The sequence below is a fragment of the Pristiophorus japonicus genome, chromosome 6 (assembly GCF_044704955.1).
Source record: "Pristiophorus japonicus isolate sPriJap1 chromosome 6, sPriJap1.hap1, whole genome shotgun sequence".
In the NCBI taxonomy this organism is placed as follows: domain Eukaryota; kingdom Metazoa; phylum Chordata; class Chondrichthyes; family Pristiophoridae; genus Pristiophorus; species Pristiophorus japonicus.
In genome coordinates, this window is record NC_091982.1 from 215,592,547 (window position 1) to 215,619,061 (window position 26,515).

At 43.9% G+C, this 26,515-nt stretch overlaps 1 protein-coding gene across 1 annotated transcript in view; it reads left to right on the forward strand.

Annotated features, from left to right (window-relative positions):
* ap1s3a (adaptor related protein complex 1 subunit sigma 3a) overlaps positions 1 to 26,087 on the forward strand; it is a 61,977-nt gene extending 35,890 nt beyond the window's left edge. Inside the window, exons 3-5 of the mRNA XM_070882353.1 lie at positions 18,306 to 18,414; positions 21,398 to 21,535; positions 24,220 to 26,087. Coding sequence (XP_070738454.1) covers positions 18,306 to 18,414; positions 21,398 to 21,535; positions 24,220 to 24,255 — 283 coding nt within the window. The 3' untranslated portion in view covers positions 24,256 to 26,087. The remainder of the gene's footprint in view (positions 1 to 18,305; positions 18,415 to 21,397; positions 21,536 to 24,219) is intronic.
* The last annotated feature ends 428 nt before the right edge of the window (positions 26,088 to 26,515 follow it).

A 26,515-nucleotide genomic window follows, 5' to 3' on the forward strand; every position in this document is an offset into this window, starting at 1 on the left:
GCACTCCAGGAAATCCTCCTCCACCATATTGCTTCCAGTTTGGCTAGCCCAATCTATGTGCATATTAAAGTCACCCATTATAACTGCTACACCTTTATTGCATGCACCCCTAATTTCCTGTTTGATGCCCTCCCCAACATCCCTATTACTGTTTGGAGGTCTGTACACAACTCCTACTAACGTTTATTGCCCTTTGGTGTTCTGCAGCTTTACCCATATAGATTCCACATCATCCAAGCTAATGTCTTTCCTAACTATTGCATTAATCTCCTCTTTAACCAGCAATGCTACCCCACCTCCTTTTCCTTTTATTCTATCCTTCCTGAATGTTGAATACCCCTGAATGTTGAATACCCCTGAATGTTGAGTTCCCAGCCCTGATCATCCTGGAGCCACGTCTCCGTAATCCCAATCACATCATATTTGTTAACATCTATTTGCACAATTAATTCATCCACCTTATTGCGGATACTCATTGCATTAAGACACAAAGCCTTCAGGCTTGTTTTTTTAACACCCTTTGTCCTTTTAGAATTTTGCTGTACAGTGGCCCTTTTTGTTCTTTGCCTTGGGTTTCTCTGCTCTCCACTTTTCCTCATCTCCTTTCTGTCTTTTGCTTTTGCCTCCTTTTTGTTTCCCTCTGTCTCCCTGCATTGGTTCCCATCCCCCTGCCATATTAGTTTAAATCCTCCCCAACAGCATGAGCAAACACTCCCCCTAGGACATTGGTTCCGGTCCTGCCCAGGTGCAGACCGTCCGGTTTGTACTGGTCCCACCTCCCCCAGAACCGGTCCCAATGCCCCAGGAATTTGAATCCCTCCCTGCTGCACCACTGCTCAAGCCACGTATTCATCTGCGCTATCCTGCGATTCCTACTCTGACTATCACGTGGCACTGGTAGCAATCCCGAGATTACTACTTTTGAGTTCCTACTTTTTAATTTAGCTCCTAGCTCCTTAAATTCGTTTCGTAGGACCTCATCCCTTTTTTTACCTATGTCGTTGGTACCAATGTGCACCACGACAACTGGCTGTTCTCCCTCCCATTTCAGAATGTCCTGCACCCGCTCCGAGACATCCTTGACCCTTGCACCAGGGAGGCAACATACCATCCTGGAGTCTCGGTCGCGGCCGCAGAAATGCCTATCTATTCCCCTCACCATTGAATCCGCTATCACTATTGCTGTCCCACTCTTTTTCTTGCCCTCCTGTGCAGCAGAGCCAGCCACGGTGCCATGAACTTGGCTGCTGCTGCCCTCCCCTGATGAGTCATTCCCCTCAACAGTACTCAAAACGGTGTATCTGTTTTGCAGGGGGATGACCGCAGGGGACCCCTGCACTACCTTCCTTGCACTACTCTTCCTGCTGGTCTTCCATTCCCTATCTGGCTGTGGACCCTTTCCCTGCGGTAAGACCAACTCACTACACGTGATACTCACGTCATTCTCAGCATCGTGGATGCTCCAGAGTGAATCCACCCTCAGCTCCAATTCCGTAACGCGGACTGTCAGGAGCTTGAGGTGGACACACTTCCCGCACACGTAGTCGTCAGGGACACTGGAAGTGTCCCTGAGTTCCCACATGGTACAGGAGGAGCAGAACACCCGACCGAGCTCTCCTGCCATGACTTAACCCTTAGATACACTTAAATTGGCAACAACAATGTTAAAAGTTACTGACTAATATAAGAAGAAAAAGAAAAACTACTCACCAATCATCAGCCAATCACTTACCCCCTAGGCTGTGACGTCACCTTTGTTTCTTTCTTTGCCTTCTCCCTGTAGCTGCAAAGGCACGCCTCTCGCCGACCCCAGACTCGCGCTGCTCCGAGCTCCCGCCTCCTCGACTGACTGCTCGACTCCCGCTGGCTTTTATAGGCCTCTCGCCGAACCCGGACTCGCGCTGCTCCGAGCTCCCGCCTCCTCGACTGATGATAGCTTCAAGCATTTTCCCCACTACAGATGTTAAACTAACCGGCCTATAGTTACCTGCCTTTTGTCTGCCCCCTTTTTTAAACAGAGGCGTTACATTAGCTGCTTTCCAATCAGCTGGTACCTCCCCAGAGTCCAGAGAATTTTGGTAGGTTATAACGAATGCATCTGCTATAACTTCCGCCATCTCTTTTAATACCCTGGGATGCATTTCATCAGGACCAGGGGACTTGTCTACCTTGAGTCCCATTAGCCTGTCCAGCACTACCCCCCTAGTGATAGTGATTATTTCAAGGTCCTCCCTTCCCACATTTCCGTGACCAGCAATTTTTGGCATGGTTTTTGTGTCTTTCACTGTGAAGACCGAAGCAAAATAATTGTTTACGGTCTCAGCCATTTCCACATTTCCCATTATTAAATCCCCCTTCTCATCTTCTAAGGGACCAACATTTACTTTTGTTACTCTTTTCCGTTTTATATATCGGGAAAAGCTTTTACTATCTGTTTTTATGTTTTGCGCAAGTTTACCTTCGTAATCTATCTTTCCTTTCTTTATTGCTTTTTTAGTCATTCTTTGCTGTCGTTTAAAATTTTCCCAATCTGCTAGTTTCCCACTAACCTTGGCCACCTTATATGCATTGGTTTTTAATTTGATACTCTCCTTTATTTCCTTGGTTATCCACGGCTGGTTATCCCTTCTCTTACCGCCCTTCTTTTTCACTGGAATATATTTTTGTTGAGCACTATGAAAGAGCTCCTTAAATGTCCTCCACTGTTCCTCAATTGTGCCACCGTTTTGTCTGTGTCTCCAGTCTACTTTAGCCAACTCTGCCCTCATCCCACTGTAGTCCCCTTTGTTTAAGCATAGTATGCTCGTTTGAGACACTACTTCCTCATCCGCAATCTGTATTACAAATTCAACCATACTGTGATCACTCATTCCGAGAGGATCTTTTACTAGAAGATCGTTTATTATTCCTGTCTCATTACACAGGACCAGATCTAAGATAGCTTGCTCCCTTGTAGGTTCTGTAACATACTGTTCTAAGAAACAATCCCTTATGCATTCTATGAATTCCTCCTCAAGGCTACCCCGTGTGATTTGATTTGACCAATTGATATGTAGGTTAAAATCACCCATGATTACTGCCGTTCCTTTTTCACGTGCCTCCATTATTCCCTTGATTATTGCCCGCCCCACCGTGAAGTTATTATTTTGGGGCCTATAAACTACGCCCACCAGTGACTTTTTCCCCTTACTATCTCTAATCTCCACCCACAATGATTCAACATTTTGTTCATTAGAGCCAATATCGTCTCTCACAACTGCCCTGATATCATCCTTTATTAACAGAGCTACCCCACCTCCTTTCCCTTCTTGTCTATCTTTCCGAATTATCAGATACCCCTGTATATTTAATTCCCAGTCTTGGCCACCCTGCAACCACGTTTCTGTAATGGCCACCAAATCATACCCATTTGTAATGATTTGTGCCGTCAACTTATTTACTTTATTTTGAATGCTGCGTGCATTTAGGTAGAGTGTTTTAATACTAGTTTTTAAACTATGATTTTTAGTTTTGACCCCTCCTGCAGCCCCTTTATATTGTCCCTTCCTATCACCTTGTGGTTTACACTTACCCCAGTGCTACTCTGCTCTGTTGCCTCCTGCCTTTTGCATTCTTTCTTGGGATCCTGTTCATCTGAGCTCTCACCCACTCTAACTTGCTGTGTGCAAATTGGCTGCCGCGTTTCCTACATTACAACAGTGACTATGCTTCAAAAGTACTTCATTGGCTGTAAAATTGATCGTGAAAGGCGCTTTAGAAATCCAAGTCTTTCCTTATTTTACAATGTGTTTTTTTGTGTACGTCTCCATTCAGAGTAAAGCTTTATGAAATGCTTCATATTTGATCAAAGAACCATAAATGTAAGTATTCTGTAGTGGCAGAATTAATTTGACTTTGTCAAGCCATTCATAATGAGTTGAAACTTCAGCCTGAGAAAGACATTGGGTGGAAATTCAATCGTGGCTCTTTTGTGGCATTAATCCAGGCAGAGCAGTAAATTTTGCGCCGGGAAATGGTTTGCGTCTACAGCCGCAAAATTCATCAGCTGGGCCCCGAGTGTGGAGCGGAGCACTAAGGGAGGCTTCCACACTGCTTTTAGGGTGCTAGACCGGCAGAACAACTGAAAATCCCGAGTTCAGAGCGTTGGGGGAAAAGAATCGGCAAAAGAATCACAAAAACATTCTCAATACATTTACTGATGCCACATCAACATAAATCGCAAAAATAAAAAAACAATCACACTTACCTTAGGTAGACATTCCTTCCATCACTGCGGCCGGTACAGCTCAGACTGCCAGCTTCCCCAGGCGATCCCATTAAGGGTGGTGGCACAGTGGTATACAGTCGGAAGAGAGTGGCCCTGGGAATCCTCAACATTGACTCAACATGAAGTCTCACGGCTTCAGGTGCAACAAGGAAACTTCCTGCAGATTAACACCCTCAGCTGATGAATCAGTACCCCACCATGTTGAACACCACTTGGAAGAAGCACTGAGGGTAGCAAGGACACAGAATGAAGTCTGGTTGGGGGACAGATCCAGCAGCTCAAAACTGGGCATCCATAAGATGCTGTGGGTCATCGGCAGCAGCGAAATTGTATTCCACCACAATCTGTAACCTCCTAGGCAGGCATATCCCTCACTCTACTATTACCATCAAGCTAAGGGACCAACTCTGGTTCAATAAGGAGAGCAGAAGAGCATGCCAGGAACAGCACGAGCTAGAGCTTAGCAATCCCACAATCAACAGATTAAATCAAAACACTGCAGTCCAGCACCATCCAGTTGTGAATGTTGATCATTAAACAACTAACAGGAGGAAGAGGCTCCATGAATATCCCCATACTCAATGATGGCAGAGCCCAGCACACAAGTGCAAATGACACTGCTTTGCAATCATCTTCAGCCAAAAGTGCCGAGTGGATGATCCATATCGGCCTCCTCCTGAGGTCCGCACCATCACAGAATCCAGTCTTCAGCCGACTCGATTCACTCTGTGATATCATGAAATGGCTGAGCGCACTGGATACAACAAAGGCTATGGGCCTCAACAAACATCCCTGCTGAACTAGCCACGCCTCTAGCCAAGCTGTTCCTGCTGAACTAACCACGCCTCTAGCCAAGCTGTTACAGCTACAACACTGGCATCTACCCGACAATGTGGAAAATTGCCCAGCTATGTCCTGTCTACAAAAAGCAGGACATATCCAACCTGGCCAATTACCGCCCCATCAGTCTACTTTCAATTATCAAAGCAATGGAAGTGTTGTCAACAGTGTTATCAAGCGACATGTACTCACCAATACCCTGCTCAGCGAAGTTCAGTTTGAGTTCTGCCAGGACCACTCGGCTCCAGACCTCAATACAGTTTTGGTCCAAACATGGACAAAAGAGCTGAATTCCAGAGGTGAGTGGAGTGCGACTGCCCTTGACATCAAGGCAGCAATTGACCAAGAGTGGCATCAAAGACCCCTAGTAAAGTTTAAGTCACCGGGAATCAGGGGTACAACTCACCACTGGCTGGAGTCATACCGAGCATAAAGGAAGATGGCTATAGTTACTGGAGGTCAATCATCTCCGCTCTAGGACACTACTGCAGGAGTTCCTCGGATCAATGTCCTAGACCCAACCATCCTCAACTGCTTCATCAATGAACTTCCCTCCATCATAAAGTCAGAAGATGATTGAACAAATGTTCAGTGCCATTCACAGCTCCTCAGATAATGAAGCAGTCCATGTCCGCATGCAACAAGACCAGGACGACATTCAGTCTTGGGCTGATGTGTGGCGCGAATGTTTTTTCCACAAGTGCCAGGCAATGACTATTTCCAACAAGTGCGAGTCTAACCACCTCTCCATGACATTCAATAGCAGTACCATTACTGAATTCCCCCACCATCAACATTCTGAGGGTCACCATTGACCAGAAACTTAACTGGACCAGCCACATAAATACCGTGGCTACAAGAGCTGGTATTCTGTGGCAAGTGTCTCACCACCTGACTCCCCAAAGTCTTTCCACAAGGCGTAAATCAAGAGTTTAATGGAATATTCTCCACTTGCCTGGATGAGTGCAGCTGCAACAACACTCCAGAAGCTCGACATCATCCAGGACAAAGCAATCCGCTTGATTGGCACCTTATCCACCACCATAAACATTCACTCCCTCCACCAATGACGCAACATGGCTGCAGTGTGTAACATCAACAAGGTGCACTGCAGCAACTCACCAAGGCTTCTTCAGCAACACCTCCCAAACCTGCAACCTCTACCACCTAGAAGGACAAGGACAAGGGCAACAGGGTCATAGGAACACCATCAGCTGCAAAGTTGTACACCATACTGACTTGGAAATATATCGCCACTCCTTCATTATCATCACAGAGTCAAAATCCTGGAACTCCCTCCCTAACAGCACTGTTGGAGTACCTTCACCACACAGACTGTAGCGGGTTCAAGAAGGCGGCTCTGCACTACCTTTTCAAGAGCAATTAGGGATGGGCAATAAATGCTGGCCTTGCCAGCGCCACCCACATCCCAGGAACAACTAATTTTTTTTTTTAAAAAGGGGCCATTAGAGTGGAGCCTATTTCTAATATGCAAATTAGGATCCTATCCTAGTTTGGATGTTTTACTATATTAAAACATGCTATATGTTTCCATGATTCTATGAAATCTGATAGAACCAAACAAGAAAATGATTTTCCTTGGTTATCGATCATTTCACTAAATTTAACAGCGTACTCTATACACCAACAACTATACATTTATATAGCACCTTTAAATCGTACCAAGGCCCTTCACTTTCGCATAATCAGACAATAATTGACACACATACTTTGTAGTACAGTGCACTTACACACTTCCTTCAAACTATAACAATTTTATTACGGTTGATATGAAGGCTGTGCTCACTCTGCTCGTGTACCTGGGGGTAGAAATTCATCATCTGGAAACCTGGCGTGCCCATCATTTTCTAAGTGTTTTTACCATCGAGTCAGGCGAGGTGGACTCTTGATCCATTTTCAGCTCCTTGGCACTTTTTTTTGGAGTGGACCAGAAGTTGGTCATAATGGGAGCGAAAGTGCGGCGGTAAATACTCGAGGGGCTGAAGTGGTGGGTGGGGCGGAGTCTCCGCCACTGTCGGTCAGCGGCGGAGCGGTGCTGACATCAGTACATGTGTGCATCACCATGCCTCTCCCCTCGTTCAAAGGGTAAAGAAGCAGCAATTATTTAGGCTCGGCCACTGGGCCACCAAGGAGTGTTTTGGCCGGGCCGGTGGCCTGGCATCCAAGAGGGGGTGCCAGACTGCCTGTTGGCGGCCCGGCTGAACCCGGGACCATAATTGTCCAGCTGATCGGGAAATCGGCCGACAAAAAGAAAAACATGGCGGCCGCGGCAGTGCGCCCTCCCCTTGAAGGGCTGCTGAAGCTCAGTGAAAGGAAGATGCACCGACAGAAAAAGCTGTCCGGGGCACCGCACGGCGCATTTAGGATTTTTCCATCTAAAATTCGCAGGGTGTGCCATCGAGGTGCGGGAGAGCGACAGTGCGCGCTTTGATGACACACTTTGGATGGTTGGCGGAAGTGGGGACCACCAGGAAAATCCCCAAGATGAATTTCGCTGGTGGTGACCATTGGACCGGAAGTCGGCAACCACTTGACTCCGCCACCTGGCCGCCAATTTCAGGCTGTAAGTGGCCTTTTAGGGAGGCTGAATGTCAGACCCTTGGTCTCCAAAGGATGCAAAACAGGAGTAATGTTGCCGAGCTCAGCTCTTTTTGATAACAAAATAGCCTCGCCAGGAAATGCACAAAAGAGGCAGCAGTGCTCATTGGCTGTCCTGTAAAGTACTATTTGCTATAAACTACTTCACCCAGAGAGTGGTGAGAATGTGGAACTTGCTGCCACATGGAATATTTTAGGCAAATAGCATGGATGCATTTAAAGGGAAGCTAGATATACATGAGGGAAAGGTATAGAAGGATATGCTGATGGGGTGAAATAAAGAGAGTTGGGAGGAGGTTCGCGTGGAGCATAAAGACCACATGGACTAGTTGGGCGGAATGGCCTGAGAAACAGCCAATCTATGTAATTCTATGTAAAGGCACTATATTTATGCAAATTGTTCTTGTTGTAGGATTCCGATGCAATACTGAGGTACCAATGGCTGTAGCAGCACAGTGCATGCTCCAGCCACTGAGTGACCTAACCAGCAGTCCTTCAAGCAACTCCTGCAGGAAATTCATAAAACACGGCCAGAAACACAGTGGCATTGCTTTATGTGGGGTTAGCAGGAGCTCCAGGTCCCACACAAATCTGTGCCACCCACCGCCAGCCTGTCCACCTCCCCTTCTTCCTGTGAATGCCAACCTCCCCACCCCCATAACTAGTTATGTCTGCTTGGCTCCATGTAGGAACGGCCAGATTTCCCACTCATTCCAATCGGCGAGCTGCCCATGAATACTGAAGACATCATCTTCATCTTCAGCCCCTGCCCAAAATTTGCTCCCTTCTACCTCCCCCAAGCCCCCCCCCCTCCCCTCTCTCTTGCTGCTGTCTCAGACTAAACCTATTCTAAGTCTAAGTCCTATTCAATCCTGAACTGAGCTTAATGCATTATGGCCTAGAAATTCATCTTGGGCGGTGGCGCAAAACAGCCGGTATCAGATTGGCCGCCCGTTATACGCAGCGCCTGAACTCTGTTGCATTGACCGCACTGGTACTGAATAGTTAGCATCCTCGACCAGTCCAACATACCCAGTATTGAAGCACTGACCACACTTGATCAGCTCTGCTGGGCAGGCCACATAGTTCTCATGCCGGACACGAGACTCCGAAAGCAAGTGCTCTACTCGGAACTCCTTCATAGCAAACGAACCAAAAGTGGGCAGCGGAAACGTTACAAGGACACCCTCAAAGCCTCCCTGAAAGCGCAACATCCCCACTGACACCTTGAATTCCCTGGCCTGAGTAGAGGAAGTGCATCCGGGAGGGTGCTGAGCACCTCGAGTCTCGTCACCGAGAGCTTGCAGAAATCCAGCGCAGGCAGAGGAAAGAACGTGCGGTAAATTAGTTCCACCCACCCCTTCCCTCAACAACTATCTGTACCACTTGTGACAGTCTGTAGTTCTCGTAGTGGACTGTACACCACCTAAAGTACTCATGTTAAGAGTGGAAGCAAGTCTTCCTCGATTCCAAGGGACGGCCGATCCTATGCTGCCTGTTTTGCGCCACCCCGGAACTAATTTCTAGGCTTGTATCTTCTCCATCACGAAGACCTTTTTACTTCCAACGCTACAAGTTGTCTGTTTTATCACTACCTCAGTCCCTCTGTTGCTGAAACCCTTTTTAACTGCCTTTGGCACCTCCAACCTCGATTACGGCAACTCTCTACTTAATATCCTCATCGTCCACCCTCCATAAACTCCTATCCGCCCAAACTCTGCTGTATGTACCTTGACCTTTACCAAGTCCTTCCAGCCCATCACCCCACTCCTCACTAATCTGCACTACCTCTCCATTCCTAACACTTCAAATTTAAACCTTTCCGTGGCTTTGCCCCACTCTCTCTCTCTGAAACCTCTTCTCTCCCTGTACGCTTCCCCAAGAACTTGCTATTCTATTGAACCTGGCTACTTGTGCTTTCTCCTCTTCTTTCACTAACCAATAACAGCGTCTTCAGTCAGGTTGATCCGAATCTCTGGAATTCTCTGCCTAAACCTAGCTAACTCCGTCTCCAATTCTCTCTCTTTCTTTCTTTCTTTCTCTCTGCCTCCCCTTTTTTAAAAACTTCCTCAAAACCCACCTCTTCGGTCAAGCATTTGGTCATCCAACCTCCTCTCCCTGTCGCTTTGCTTAGCATCTGGTTCCATACGCCTATCTGAAAAGCACTTTGGGACTTGTTTTACATTAGTAAGTGGTTCTAGCAGCAAGGAACAATGATACTGCTATTGACTACTTTTCTATCCCTGTCACTGGCCACTGTCTCAATGTTGTCAGCTTCACGTAACCATTACTAACAGCTCAGGAACCTGTGAGGAAGGCACGATTGGGAATGGATTGATGGTCAGCCAAGCTTTACTTGCTGTCTATAATGAATATCTTTGTCCCAAAAAGGCATTCCATATAAGTGTTCTGATTTCCCCTCCTTTTTTCCCATTTATAATGGCTAACTCAATGAAAAGGACACTAGTAACATTTTGTTTTGATGTAGGAAAGAGATAGTCAAGCTTAAGGTCCTACCTCTGGCAGTGTTCTTTAGCTCCAGTAATAGGAGCTTGTGAGTTGAACAGTAATTTCAGTCATTAAATAAAAGTTAATTATTTCCTGTAGGCCATATATCCGTTTCATTATGCCTTATTAATTGATGTCCATTTAGGTGTGAAAATGAGCAGGGGACCAGCAAATTGAGCAGTGAAAGCTCTATTCTTTTGGATCGGCATTTTGAAGCTTGGAAATATCAAATACTGCCATTAAACAAGTTAGATTTAGATGTTTAGGGAGATTGAAACTGCGGTGGATCAGAATAAAATTCCTACTGTACTCATTTGTCTGGGTATTTCTTTCCAGTAAATACATTGGCCTGGAATTTGCGGTCAGTGGCGAAGTGAAGGCGTTCACCGCTGCCCCTGAATTAAGCTTCACACAAGGATCTCATGATTTCTGTGTCAAGAAGTTCGGGTTTCCTGACGCATTATTCAAATCAATGTAGTATAGTGGGAATTCCATGGTGAGAGCTGCTGTGACATCAGCAAGCTGTCTAAGCAGCCAATCAAAATGCAGAATTCTCAGACAGCAAAGCAGGAAGTGAGTAGCATTTTAGAAAGTTAGAATTTTAAGAGCTTTGAGAGAGCAAAACAAAGATTGGGGTTCTCACATGGCGGTGGGTGGGGAGGCAAACCTGAAATAAAGCCGAAAAATCTTTTTTTTTTTAAGTTTCTTAAAAGATTTTTATTTTTATTAAAATGGATAAATTTGACACTGCACAAAATTAAAAGGAGTTTTTCAGGCCCATAACCTTTGATTACCAGTTAATACTCTGTTAAAACCCCAGTTACACCTAATCCCTTTGTGTCTAACTTTTAGTGGGGTATTACTGCGGAATAGCCGAAGTTTTCATCAGTTTCCCTGATTTGAGTGATTACACAGATAGTCGGTTCTTTTGGGGGGTGGTGCATCGGAGCAGTGAATGACAGACCACAACTTTAGGATTTCCGCTTTGCGCCAAATCCCGAAGTTGCGGTCAGTTTCACAGATGGAATGATGGCAAATGTCTGTCATCCGGACAGCAAATGCCAGGCCTGTGTATATAAATAATTAATGTACTTGATTTTAATAAACAATCCCCCAAATCTTCAGGTTTTGCACTCTACAAGTGTTTATGGACCAGAAGTAAATAGCAGGATGGAATATATTCAGCACCAGTAATCTTAATCCCAGTGTTACTACATGAACAAGGTTTTAATTGTTTCATGGGATGTTTGCCCTCTCTGCCACTTATGGTGACAATTTCCTTCATTAGTAGCAAAATTGTAAACACAGTAACATTTACAGTTTCACTAAAATGGTGCACAGAAGAAATCTTACCTGTTAAGTGTCAAAAGAATAGTGATGTAGTGCCCAAATTGTATGCATAGCACATAAGAGTCACCAACACTATGGCCACAATTTTGCCAACCGAGGCAAATCCAGGGCGCCCAAGATCTTTAGCAATGTTTCGGCCCGCTGTTGGCTGCAGCCTGCTCTCTCCAAATGATTTTACGTTGATGGGGCTTGTTAAGCCTGCCCAGCGAGGTTCCTGACCAATTAAAAGGAAATGGATCTGATGATATTTGATGTGTCATCAGCTGGTTTCCTTAAAGGGACCACGTCCAGATTGATTTTAACAGTTGTGCTGTCAGAGTTCGACAGCATTGAGGTGCTGCAAACACTGACAAGCACTGCACAAAGGTGCACTGCTGCACCCAGGCTCTCCCATGACTCCCTCCATATGCTTATGGAGGGAGTCACAGCAAACAGGGAGGTTCTCTTCCCATCCAATGGGTGGAAGAGACCAATATTGCACAGGAGGACACAAGCAGGGATGTCGTCAGGAGGACCTGGCTGCAGTGACGCAAACCTTTCAATGATCTCAGTAGATCATGAAACCTTACTGCAAAGTCATATTCAACCTCATCCTGCTGTGCCACTCATCATATCCCCATCAATCCGCCTTCCCTACCCTACTCCTGTACATCCTTACTCAATCAACTTACATAAGAACATAAGAAATAGGAGCAGGAGTAGGCCACAAGGTCCCTCAAGCCTGCTCCACCATTCAATAAGATCATGGCTAATCTGATCATAGACTCAGCTCCACTTCCCTGCCCGCTCCCCATAATCCCTATCCTCTTGTCGTTTAAGAAACTGTCTATTTCTGTCTTAAATTTACTTAATGTCCCAGCTTCCACAGCTCTCTGAGGCAGCAAATTCCACAGATTCACAACCCTCTGAGAGAAAAAATTTCTCCTCATTTCAGTTCTAAATGGGTGGTCCCTTATCCTAAGATCATGCCCTCCTAGTTCTAGTCTCTCCCACCAGTAGAAACATCCTCTCTGCATCCACCTTGTCAAGCCCCCTCATAATCTTATACGTTTCGATAAGATCACCTCTCATTCTTCTGAATTCCAATGAGTAGAGGCCCAACCTACTCAACCTTTCCTCATACGTCAACCCACTCATCCCCGGAATCAACCTAGTGAACCTTCTCTGAACTGTCTCCACAGCAAGTATATCCTTTCTTAAATATGGAAACCAAAACAGTATTCCAGGTGTGGCCTCACCAATACCCTGTACAGCTGTAACAAGACATCCTTGCTTTTATACTCCATCCCCTTTGCAATAAAAGCCAAGATTCATTAGCCTTCCTGATCACTTGCTGTACCTGCATACTATCCTTTTGTGTTTCATGCACAAGTACCCCCAGGTACCGCTGTACTGTGGCACTTTGCAATCTATCTACTGTCACCTCCTTGGAAAAATCTCTCTCACCTTGTACCTCCACTCATCCCTCGCTATCTACATTATTACTTCCCCAACTCACTAGCAACCCCTCACACTCACACTCATCCTAGTCCAATCATACCAATTAACAACACACAAGGGTAGGCACTTGGGTCTTTTAGCCAATGTTTATGTAAAGTTTCTACTAATGTGTTGTCAAACATTAGAATCTTTTTTTTCAACACTTGGCCTTCTTGGACAGATTTGTGTGCATAATGAGTTGCAGTGAATGGTGCGACATAACATGGTGCAATAGTAATGAGTGTGAAAGGAATGGCTTGGGCATTGCAGGGATGCTTTATGGTGCTGGTGTGGGATGGTGCCAACCTGGTGCATCATGTGGCAGCCAGGGTCTATAGCGTCAACTGAAGTAAATTTTGCCATGGTTTGGCCATCCCTGGCCTCCCAGGCAGCAATGTGGTTGGGTGCTGATGCCCGCTGTCCTGTGCAACATCAGTTGATTGCAGAGAAGGTTGGTGATGCTGGTGATGCTGGTGTTGAGGCTGATCATGGTGGGAACCTGAGGACCAAAGTAAGATTTTTTTTTTTCCAAGGGCACAGATGCTGATGGGAATAGATGGCAGGCCAGGTTGGATTGCCAGAAGTGATCTGTCAATCGTGAGAAAGGTTGTTCCAAGGAGGTGACAGTAGATGGAGAGTTTACTCCAAACGCTTCCAACCTACACAAAGCTCAAATGTGTATTCCAAACCGTGAAGGCTCCAGCATCTAAGATTGGAAAGTGAACATTTGTGAAATTATAGCTTTTATACCACATTTGCAGCTTTCAACGATTCAGGAGAATAAATACACATTGAAAACCTGACCTCCTTAACTGACGTGATCCCCGAGCGCCGTGAACCTCGTCAAAAAGCTGGAAAAATGGCAAGTGGCTTTTAACAACCTCTAAATGATGTCAACTGCCTCCCCACCACTTGATGTTGGGCCTGTTAAGGGCTGACCGGCACAACACTTGGGAGACTAGCGTGGAGGTGGATTGACAGCGGGCTCCCGACCGACTGTCAATCTTTTCTATGTTGACAGCGGACCCGCCTGCGAACCCATCGTCTCAGCGCTGGTAAAATTCCGGCCTATTGTCTGATGCCAAAATATAATTAAAAATATTGCAAGCTTTCTCCTTTTACCCAAAAGATTGTGGAACCAAAATATTAGAGCAATGCCCAGTAATTTGATCAGATGTGCTTTTGCATTAGATTTGCATAAATCTGATTTAGAGCAATAGAAATGTCAGCCTGGATGCTGAATAGAAAGGATTCAAACAACCTCACAGCAAATGGATGATATTAATCACATCCAGGAAAAATAGGTATGCAAAAGCAGTATGAATGAGCTACTCAGATGAGAACTACTGCTGGCTCCATCCTGAATATTTTATCCATGTATGTAATAAACCTTATGGCACGTTTCCAACTGTTGTAATGGCTTCTAGAGTTCTTTTAAACCACCGTTATACAACTTTGGGGTTGATTTTTAAAATAATAGCTGAGTGAGTTTCTGATGCTTAATGCGTGTGATTGGGGTATTAATTCCCTTGTGTAGCGCCATCCATTAGCGCGGCGTTAAGTGAAGAAAGCGGCAGCCACCGCTGTTCGGCCAGCTGGTGGTAGGTACTGCGGCATTCTCCCTTTTCGAAGTCCCAGTAGCGCTGCTGTTCTGAAGTAGTGGCTGCAAAAAAAAATGCCGGGGTCAGTCTGCATGCAAAGCCAACTTAACGTCACCATGGCAAACTTCGACCATAGCACTGAGATCAGCGCTGGGTCCTAAGCAAGCCAGCTAAACCCAGTGTGCAAGCAGACTGACAGAGGTGCTGTCAGCACTTCTTGGGCCCAAGTTTCGGGCCGCGCCTAGAACGGCGCAGCCCCGACCTGGACGCCCGTTTTTCGCGCCACAAAATGCGCCTAAAAAAAACTTAGATTCTCCGGCTCCCTGCAGGTCGTTTGCAGCTTGGCGCGGCGCAGCACGAGCTGTGGGGGGCGGAGCTAGGTTCCTGTGCTGAAAACAGTGCCGGGACCTCTGCACATGCGGGCTACAGTGGGCGCGCATGTGCAGTAGCTCCAGGTGCCCAAAACTGTGTGGGAGGGGCCCGAAGCACGCAGCCCCTAGCCCTGGCCAAATGGCCTCACTGGGGCTGCGTGGATCAGGCTGCACCTCCCACGCCCAGCTCCTGCTTCCTCCCGATCCGACTCCCGCTACCGCTACCCCCCGACCCCGGACTGGACCTGACCCGCGCTCCCGACCCCCCACCCCCACCCGGACGTGAACCGACCCGACCCGACCTCCCTCTGCCCCTCCCCCCCCCCCCCCCCCGACCCGACCTCCCTCCTCTCTTTTTCTTCCCCCCCCCCCCCCGACCCGTGCTCCCGACCCCCCCCCCACCCCGGACCGGACCCGACCCGACCCAACGCCACCTACCTGTAAATCTGGTGCTGGGGACGGGCCCTGCCCGAAGTCTTGGGCCCGGCCCGTTCAGCCTCCCTCCCCCTTCTCCTTTCCCCCCCTTCTCCTTTTCCCCCCCTTCTTCTTTTCCCCCTTCTCCTTTTCCTCTTCCCCCCCTTTCCCCTTCTCCTCTTTCTCCCCCCCACTTTCCCCTCCTCCTCCGCCTCCCTCCCTCCCCTCCCCCTGCCCCCCCCTCTCTCCCTCCCCTCGCTGTCAGAAACACAGACACTGACAGACAGAGAGTGAGAGACACACACAGACAGACAGACAGAGAGATAGAGACACTGACAGAAACACACTGGGTGTGGGGGGGGGGATCCCAGCACGCTGTTGGAGGGCTCCCGGTGCTGCAGTCGGTAAGTAGAAAATGTTTTATTTATTGATTTTTTTAATTATTATTTCTTATTAATTTTTTTTGATTGATTTATTTATTGGTTGATTTATTGATGTTTTTATCATTTATTATTGATGATGGCTTTTTATTTGTAAAACTGAAGTGTTTAATGTTTGTAAACTTCCCTTTAAACCCCCCCCCCCCCCCCATTCCCTACACCTGATTTGTAACCTACACCTGATTTTCTAAAGTGTAGACAAGGTTTTTTCGAGCGTACAAAAATCTTCACTTACTCCATTCTAAGTTAGTTTGGAGTAAGTTTTCACTGCCGAAACTTTGAAAGCAGGCGTAAGTGGCCGGACACGCCCCCTTTTGAAAATAAAATTCTGTTCCAAAGTGAAACTGTTCTAACTGACTAGAACTGGAGCAAACTAAATTCCGAGAATTCGAATTTCTAAGATACTCCGTTCTACACCAGTTGCTCCAAAAAATCAGGAGCAACTGAGGCCAAAACTTGGGCCCATAAAAGGGACACAGACATCTTTCAGTTAAGTTTGCATTTAAACTTTTGGACGGTTTTTCTTTATTTTATTGAATTAGTGGCTTGCTGCAATAGATGTTTAAAGTTTTTTAAGTGTGTAGGCAGTGCTGCTGGACACTTGCAAGGCCTCTCAGAAGACAGAAAATGCTGCAAATACTCAGCAGGTCAGGCAAAATACATGTCTCTGGTCGAGATGCTGCCTGACCAGCTGAGTATTTCCAGCATTTTATGCTGTCATTTCTGATATCCAGCATCTGCTTGCAGAGGAAAGAGGAAGACGCAGAAGAGGAGGAAGCAGAAGGAAGGATGCAACCTAGGCAGGCCCTTTCTGGCCGGGATATCTGGAATGCAATCATCCGTGGCGGCCCAGTGATCACAACCCCAATTCCCCTTTCACCATTTGTCCCACACCTTACTTTCTCTTTGTTACTGACCATCACAGCGTCCTCTTGGCCACAATGCTGAAATAAAATCCACCGCAAAGCAACCTTTCCAATCCAACTTTATACAGCTATCCATCCAATATGATATCAAGAAATCAACTCGCCACCCTTATGCATTCTCTTAATGACTGTTTTATGTGTACCTTTTCCTATCCTACTGATATCATGCAGTGCTACCCCAGTGACTGCAGAATGGCTGGTGATAAGCTGCCTCCTTTCAGTGGGGGATACTGCAGATGGCCTTGCTGGTCATCCTTTGAGGAACTGGTGGCTGGGAGTGTTGAATCATTCTTCTCCTTCTCTCCTTTCCCCCTTTTTGGTCACCCACTGGCTGGGCAGGCTGCATTTCTTGGGTGTGTGAAATGAGGAAGGCACAAGGATGGCGTTGTGGTGAGGGGAGGGCAGAGAACCAAGAGGTGCATGGCAGAAGGAGGATAACGTATGACGATACCTGCATCTTGTATCCTTTCAGCCTCGCCACTCGCCAAAGGCTCAGCCATACTCCTGCCAAGAATGGCCAGCACCATCCCCTCCAAGGGGGTAAAGTGAGGCTAGAAATGGGAGCTGTGCCTTGTGATTAGTACAGATTGTTGGTAGGTGAATGATGGGGAGGGGAGTCATGCATTGAGCAATGTGTGAGGCTAGTGATGCAGTTGGTAGGAGATGGCTTTTGAAGATGCATTCACTGACCTTGACCAATGATCTGATGTCATGATGCTTCTTTGGGCACTGGAGCCAGGTGATGGGGGTGACACTGCTGGCAGTGACAGCCTCGGTGATATAGTCCCACATCCTTCTTTCTGGAGGGTCTCCTGGCCCCTGTGAATGGAGTACCTCTTTTGCAGTGTTGACCTCCTGCACAAAGCTGAAGTGCTGTATGCGAGACCCTGGGGTGCCCCTTCCCTGGCTTACTGAGGTGTTAGTGCTGAAGCACTTTTCCCATTTTTTTTTAGCTTTGAAAGGGAATTCAGCTTTAAGTGCTGAAGACTCCTATTTGGGACTCTTTAATATTAATGTTTTCTTTGAAAGGCAGTAAGGGCTTTTTACACATGATTTTAATTTTTATTAGTTCTGAACGCATTGCTCCTTTTAATTTTATAGCCCTTTTAATTGCCCATAATTCCTCACTCACAAAGGCTGTAAGAAGCTCCAGCCCCTAGCGTGAATTTCTGTCGATGTCCAATTTTCCCCCCAATATATTTTATTGTACATTTCAGTAAAATTGTTGCTTGATGGATTCTCAGTAAGGTTATTTCAAAGGAGTGTGCAACTTTGCATTGCGGGATCATTCTGTTAGTTCCTTTATTAACAAAGGCCTCAAATTCACTGATCAGTAAACATTCTCATAAATGAGAAAATTGGCACTGGAGTATCCTAAATAATGTGACTGTTAAAAAATTATGAATATTATAAAGCTTGTGGAACTGTGTTGTCAATAACTCTGGTGCTCCATGTAGATTCATATTTCTGTTATCTTTTTTATTCCTTAGGTTTGCTAGTTTATATTTCTGTTGTGCAATCGAGGAACAAGACAATGAGCTTCTGACTCTCGAAATTATCCACCGCTATGTGGAACTGCTGGATAAGTATTTTGGCAATGTATGTTTTCTGTGGCAAATGCATTTAAAATGTGGAGTAAGGCTTGCTTACTTTTATTACTTCATGCCCCCCTTGAGATGGTTGAAAATGTTTATCGGATTAAATTCTGCTCAAGGTGAGGGATATTTGGGCTGTGGAATAGAACAAAAACTTCTTGGTCAAGTATAGCATGGTGAGCTAATAAAGGAGTAAAACACATTTTGCTCGGTCTCAACAGTCTGTTTCAGCCCCAACCTTACAACTGAACCAGTGTTATATTTTTCATTGGAGCCTAGGGGAAAGTGTTCTGTTCTAGGAACTGAATTAAGACTGCCCAAACTAATTTTACAGCCAGCATACAAAGACAATGTTCATGTTAGTAGTTGGAGTTAGCTTTGAATACAAGACCTAGAAATGAAAGCCCAGCGTGAAACCAACTGAACCACTCAGTCTCCAGGTTCTGATTGACAATAAAGTTATGTTTAAATATTGTTTGCTGTTTTTAATTTTTTCCTCAAAGTTAGAAGATAACACAATCTGACATACAGATTTCTGCCATGATGTAATACAGCCTGTTGCCACCTGTTTAGGTTAGAATCTCTTATAATCAATAATTTGGTAGCATGCAGATGTAATACTATTGTTTAAGTTAGTCAAAGATGGAAATCAATCCTTCCTACTGCGGAGGTCATGTGATTGTAAAGTGCACAAACTAAACCAAATAAATAGCTTTGGAATAGTAATCGCAATCCAAGATTCCTGCACTACATTGTCATTGATGGGCACTTTGGATTAGTGCTCTCCATGCTGATATAGAAATTCTCAATTAGTTATTGGAAATTTGAACCTAGCTCATGGAATAATATATAAATTAAAAATAATTTTCTTTGGTGGTACAATGGGTTAGGGAACTGGTATGAGATGGTAGAACTTAGTGATAGCTCACATCTTCTACTTCGTGACTTCCAAATCTCAGCCAGAGTGATCTGAGCAGGCAATAGTAGAGATGAGAGGAGACCCCCAGGAGGGGGTGAGAGGATCAGAAGTAAGTGTGAATTACTGCCTGTTTCAAGGGGGCTGTTGATCAGGTTTGTGAACAAGGCCTAATCCTCCTCTCAGTGAAACAAGTAATAGATATAGAGGGAGAAATTCGGTCGTGCCTCATTTGGGACGGTAACCCAGGTAGAACGCCTTGAAACAGTTTGTGCCTTCTGCCCAAAAATTTGTCCGAATCCATCGAAGAGCTAACAGGGGCACTAAATCAGCTGTTGCACACCAGAGCTGGTGGAATGCTAACGAAAATGTCGGCGCTAAATTTAACCAAGTCATTATGCATGCGCCGAGCTCCGATTCAGATCTTGGGAAAAGCCAAGTCTTAAAGGCGGGGCATAGTGATGAACCCATTAAAGTTTTCAAAATCACTTTTTATTAAGTTGAATACTTATTTCTGTATGCTACTGCAAACCAGGAGGCTCACCACCGCGCTGTGTGTAAACTTTGCCTTAACTGTTACCTTCGACGGAAGCGCTTCCTCATCCCTTTCAGTAGCCACCAGTTAATGACTGTGCAAGCCTGTACCCATTGTTTTTTTAAACGTTGTTCTTGGCAGCCGCCAAATGAGGTGTCTGCGACCGTGGGCGCTGCACCAGGAACACATCATGCTCGGAGAGATCATCAGCAGCCAGGCGCTACTGGTTTGCGCCTCAGATGAGCCTCAAATGATTTTTCGGTCAGGGCTCTAAACCCTGCGCTCCTGGTCGGTAACTGCTTACGCTCCCATTAACTGGTCGTGAACTGAGGTATTAGACAACTGAAAATCCAGCCCATTGAGTGCTGCAAAAGATTTGGGGAAAATGTTTAAGGACATTCTTTTATAATAAAGGTTTGCTGTCCCACTGTAGCATAGTAACTTCTGTTGCATACCATCTTGTTTAAAATGTTAAAAATAGCACCTTTTAATATAACAGCTTTAAGATGCTCATGTATACTCAGCAAATATTTAATTAAGTGTTTTTAATGTAATCTAGTGCTAGTTATTTTTCTGATTTTTCAAAAAAAATCTGTGAATTAATAAAGTGCATGAGGCTTAGTGTGCAACATACTCGTGTGCAATATTCCTAAAACTGCTTCATAACCATGTTAGTTAAAGCTTATAATGTTTTTCTTTATGGAACAGACTCTAAAACCCATTGCTGCTTTATGTGGAGCTGTTATTTGTGCTATTCAAGAATTATTTTGTACTTAAGATTTCTATAAAAATACACCATCTGTAAAAGGGGAAGTTTGGAAATCGTCCAGGTATCGGAGTTTTGGTTTCCTCCAAAGGATATAATCCCTTCTTCTGAATTTTTTTTAACTGAATTTTGTGGTGTTCAATAGGAGTGCTAGAAAATTGTATTTTTTTATTTTTGTACTAATATGCAGGTTATTTATTGTATGGATTAGAATAGGTGCAAGGTAACCATCCCAGCAATGGTCCTTAACTGCAAATTCAAAAGAACATCCACTATGCTGGACAATACCAGTCAGGGATAAATGCTGGCTAGTTCTGTACCACAGGTGCAGTGATGAGATTGAATTAATCTCACTTAAGAATCAAAGAGAGAGAGAACAGACTTTATCATACTAGTTTGGATTAGATTTAAACTTGCATCCTGGAAGGGAAAGAAAAATGTTAACTGCTTTGCCAATTAGCCCTCTGGCTCTTTCTAAAATAACGTGTAAGATGGAAAATTTGTAAATCCTGGTTCGTTGTGCTTCAAACAGCTAAGGGTATAATACGAACAAAGAAAAATCACTTGGCACAAATATTATATCTAAAGTTCAATAGAAACTAGAAGATTTAGCATTCAAATACACCAAATATGTAATTAGAATATTTTAAGGACTACACATCTACACAATTATTTTTAAAATTCTTTATATTAACAAATTATGTCAACCATTGCCTGTGCATTCAGCAAACTGTAACCGGGCATTTAAAAGCCCTTTGTTGTCTTTTTAGGTCTGTGAACTAGACATCATCTTTAATTTTGAGAAGGCCTATTTCATACTGGATGAATTTCTAATTGGAGGAGAGTTGCAGGACACCTCAAAGCAAAGTATACCAAAAGCGATAGAGGAAGCAGATATGCTGCAAGAGGTAAGATAGACTTGCAGATAGCCAGAGCAAAAAAAACTGGTGTTTCTTTACATGTTTCCTTGTTATTCAATAACATTTTAAATGTGTGCTACGTAGTTCGTTTATAAAATTAATTCTTGTGTCTTGTAAAGGATATTTTCTTGAACTCTCCTAATAGTTCAGTTGATAAAGGCAGCAGATAATGAACCATAAAGATAGTTGTAGATCAGATTTCCCAATCTTTGGTGAGTTAGGGTGTCAGAACAGCCACAGTTCTAGCTATCCTATGATGCCTATTGGAAAGTTCACAAGTTAGGCAATTTGTGCTGGTTTATATTTAATGTATTCAACAGATTGGTTGGTTATACTTTCTGTAAACCCTGTTGGAAACTTGCATTTGTATTGGCTGAAGACCAGATCATGCTCGGCTTTGGTTTCTCTTTGTAGTCAAACAGCCTGCCAATACTCACTGTTCAGGTTCCCACATGAAGAATGGCCACTGACCTGAGATAATTGAAGCTGGCTGGTGCTATGGGCCCAAAAGGACTACACATCTACACAATTATTTTTAAAATTCTTTATATTAACAAATTATGTCAACCATTGCCTGTGCATTCAGCATTTTTTCGGCGCGATCACCAGAGATGCGGCGACTTCGTAGGCTGAAAACGGCACCAAAAAGATCTCCCTGGATACTGGCTGCTCTGTTGATTCTCTCGGGGCTTGGCGCGGCGTGGTCAGTGGATTGGGGGGCGGGGCTAGGGCCCTGCGTTTAAGAGTGCCGCGCATCGGAGCGTTCGCGCATGCGCAGTAGCGAATAACATTGGCAATCGGCCAGTTCCCTGTGCTCTCCCGCCCGGTCGTCCCACCCACACCTATCCCCGGCTGAGTAGCATCCCGCACTGGTCGGCCGGCCTGCTGTTCATTGATTCCTGCAGCCAGCCTGTCTGTGTCTTCTGCGAGCTCAGCCCTGCCTGCCTGCATCTTCTGCAAGCCCAGGCCAGCCAGCCAGCCTGTGTCTTCTGCGAACCTGTGGTCAGTTCCCTGTGCTCTCCCGCCCGGTCATCCCGCCCGCACCTATCCCCGGCCGAGTGGCCTCTCGCACCGGCGGGCCTGCTGACTTCCCGGACCGAGTTAGGAAGGTAGGACTTAAGTTTTATTTTTTATTTCTTCTTGATGGTTTTTATGCTTCTTCAATGTTGTGCTTTGTTTAGTACTTTGCAAGGTCCTCTCCATTTCCCTTCCCGCTCCTATCTCTGGCTACCTGCGCTGATATCTTAACTCTCCGCAAGGATTTTCTGTGCAGCCACAAGTAACCACATATGCTGGCCTAAGTCAGTTTGGAGCAACTATTAGCTGTCCAAAGTGGCTTAAATGGCCAAAACCGGCGAAGGTGGCTGGTAATGCCCCCTTTTGAAAAAAACGAAACTAAACTTTTTTTTAAATCCTAACAAACTCACTTACACTGGCACAAATTGAATATGCAAAATGGAGATTTCTAAGTTACTCCAGAAAAATCAAGTTGCTCCAAAAAAAACAACAACTCCTGGGCAATTTTGGGCTCTATAAAACTACCTGAGCAGAAAAAGCAATATCTTCATGGGAAGGAAATGGGGAGGGTGGGAACGGAAGTGAGGGTGGGTGAAATAAAACTTGTGTTTTCTTCTGCAACGTAGTTTTGAAGTGTATTTTTTTTTTCTCACCAAATTTCTCCACTCCCTAAATTTGTTAACTCCTTGTTGGGGTATGGATCAACAGATGTCAGTTGGCCTCTGTACCTAAGTGACCATTATTTATGTGAAAATTGACAGTGAACATGCCAAGCTATTTAACCAAAGGAGGTATGATCTTGTCCCAATGTGATGCCCACATCTCCAGCAGAAGTCACTACATACAGCTGCTCTGCCACTTTTCGGATCCCTGCTGTTGCTCTGGTTGAGATCATGGGATTGAAACTGAGACCTTCCTGGTTCTATATGGCTGAACTAACTATTAGGTAAAATTGCCGAGCCATTCGGGGAGCTTGATATTTTAACTCCAGAAACCTGTCGATTATAGTGTTTTTTTTGTTGTAGATTCAATTTTGAAATCTTATTTTCATTTAGTAATTGCTAGCATTCCATTTTTCGGCCAAATAAATGTGTTTACTTTTTCAATAAAACTGTAAATTGATTATTTAATGTAAATATATTCCACTTAGATTGTAATAAATTATTTGTATTTTCAAAGAATTTATTTAAATGAGCCTAACTTCATTTATTGGTTAGGCAGATCCACAGAGAATCTAGTGGCTGACTGACCATCACAGTAAGCACATGTCTCAAGGCATAAAGACACTGGGAATTCCAGGCCTACATACCTTTAGCTCTGAAAGTCCTAAACCCCAGTACTGAAGTCAATCCTTCCACTTGTATTACTTGCTTTCACCATTTAAATGTTTCTCAACTGTGTTTTGCTCCCTTGATTAAACAAATCCGCTCATTTCATACTAAAGCAAATTGCGTTAATGAAATCACTTGCTGTGAAGAATTGTAGGTAATTGATCAGTTTACAGACTTCATAGTTTCTTGTAAAATCTTGATAGAATCATTCTCAGATAAATAAACCAGTATCATAGAGGATGCTACATATAGTTTTATTAATATTTTAATGAAACAACTTTAAAGTTGAGTTGATTAACTAATGCTGTAACATCTTTGTTACAGACCATGGAAGAATATATGGCTAAGCCCACATTTTAATTTGGGCTTTGGAAGACCTGGAAGATGGACCTAATTTCTAAAATATGCACATAGACTTACAGTGACTTAACATTTAGAAGTATACATTTTGCTGCTGCATCAGATTATAGAAGAAAATAAGAGTATGTCAACCGAAATGCAGTTAGCAAATTAGCAGTGTGCAATGTTCAGGCATCTCTTGTTTATAATGTTTTGGTATGTATAGCTCTCGACGTACTGTTCAATCTAAGCTTTCCTTTGCTATTAAGCAGGAGGTATAGTGCATTGCTACTTTTTTTTTAAATGCATCCCTTACAAATCTCTAACTAGCTTATATTGGAGCTCTTCTATTATAATTCAAAACAATCAAATCTGCAAAAAAATGCTTCTAATCATTATAATTAATAAAGCAGCAATCCTGGAATTCTTGACTTACCATATTCAGGTTTGGTACTGGAGTTGTCAGTTAATCTAATGGCAAGTTATTCTGAAAAATATCACCTCCAATAAGCTTTTATCTTTTTTTAAATAATCTTTCGAGACAAGAGAATGATACTTTAAAATGTTTTAAATAGGCTGAAGCTGAACTTAAAGCCAACTAATTGTAAATAAACACTGGGGAAAAAAAATTGATAGTAAAAAATGAAAGAGGCAGGTTATTCAAGATCTGATGAAACAAACAATAGCTGTGGGCCAGTAAGTGAAATGGGTGCATATTCTGTGGTGATGACCTGGACCTACCACAGATTACCAAATTTGAATCTCTGATGTATTATTACTTTTCTTTGTCAGCATGGCTTCGTTGTAGCACTCTATCCTCTGAATCAGAGGGTCACATGTTCAAGCCCCACTGCATTGAGCACACAATCTAGGCTGACACTTCCCTGTTGTACAGAGGAAGAACTGCATTGTCAGAGATACAGTCTTTGAGCAGATGGAGCCCTGGTTTATTCAGATGGATGTAAAAGATTCATAACGCTATTCAAAGAAGAGGAGGGATGATCTCTTGGTGTGCTTCAACCAACACCGCCAAAAACAAATTAATGAATTGTTTACTTCATTGGAAAATTGAGATTGTTATTTGCATGTTAATGTAACCAAATTCGATATCTGTTTAGGATGCCAATCCCTTCTGAACCACTGAGGCCCATTTGAGATTGTGGTTTGAAATATGAATAGTGTAAAGTTCTTAGCAGCTAACTGGATTGTGTCCACTGCTCAGTTGGGGAACCTGGCTACAGGTGATTGAGGGCTATGATGAATTTGAATGTGCAGCCTATTTTTACCATAACAATTCAAGATTTGTTCGAAATACAGAATTGTTTTTCTGTCTATACAGAAACTGCAGTATGAACCCAATGCAAGTGATAAAAAGTTTCACTGTCTTATTTATTGTTAATTGATATTCTTATAGATTAGCAAGTTGTCATGTGCTAAGTTGCACCCTGTGGTTTTCAGCAGCATTGCCTTTATTACAAGCCATCTCATTGTGTTGACATCTAGCTAAGATTCATTACTGATTATTTAATGTTAAAGTATTTTTTTACATTTGAAGTTTAGCCTGATGAATACCAAAATCTCCATTTTGGAAGTTTCAGTTTCAGCAGTTTGCCGCTGAAACAACCAATTATATGTATTTTTCTAAAAGCATTCACGACTATCATGTTGCAATTTCTCAAAAGTTTTGTTTTAAGTTAGAAAGATGTAAGTGCTCCAATCATAACCCAGAAAATTGTATTCCACGTTAAATTTTAAAAGGGACCATGAAGAATTTAGCAATAAAAGTTGTATATAATGTACTTCTATCTGAAGATTTAACTAGATGTGAAAATAAAGAATTGTAATTAACCTTCCACAGCTAATGCAGCAAGTCATTTTAACTGCACATTTTTCTTACCTTGCTTCCATAAACACTCATGCACAAACTGTTGAAATGCTTACTTATTATACATTTAGAGCACATTTATTGTGATGTTGGGCTATTGAATGCTAATATATATTATATCTGTGCTGACTCTTTGCTACATCAACCCAAACTATATCGCACTGCATTGCTTGCTCCTAATAGCCTTGTATCTTCCTCTTCTTAAATTTTAAGCTTTTTTTCTCTAAAAGCTGTTAATAGTCTCTGCTCCAACCATTCCCTGTAGTCAAGCGTTGCATCCACAGTGTAAAGAAATTTCTCCTAACCTCTCTCTACACTATCTTAGTGACAATTTTAAATTGATGATCACAGTGAGAACTACTGAATCTTTAATCAGAGGAAATAGTCTTTCCCTAT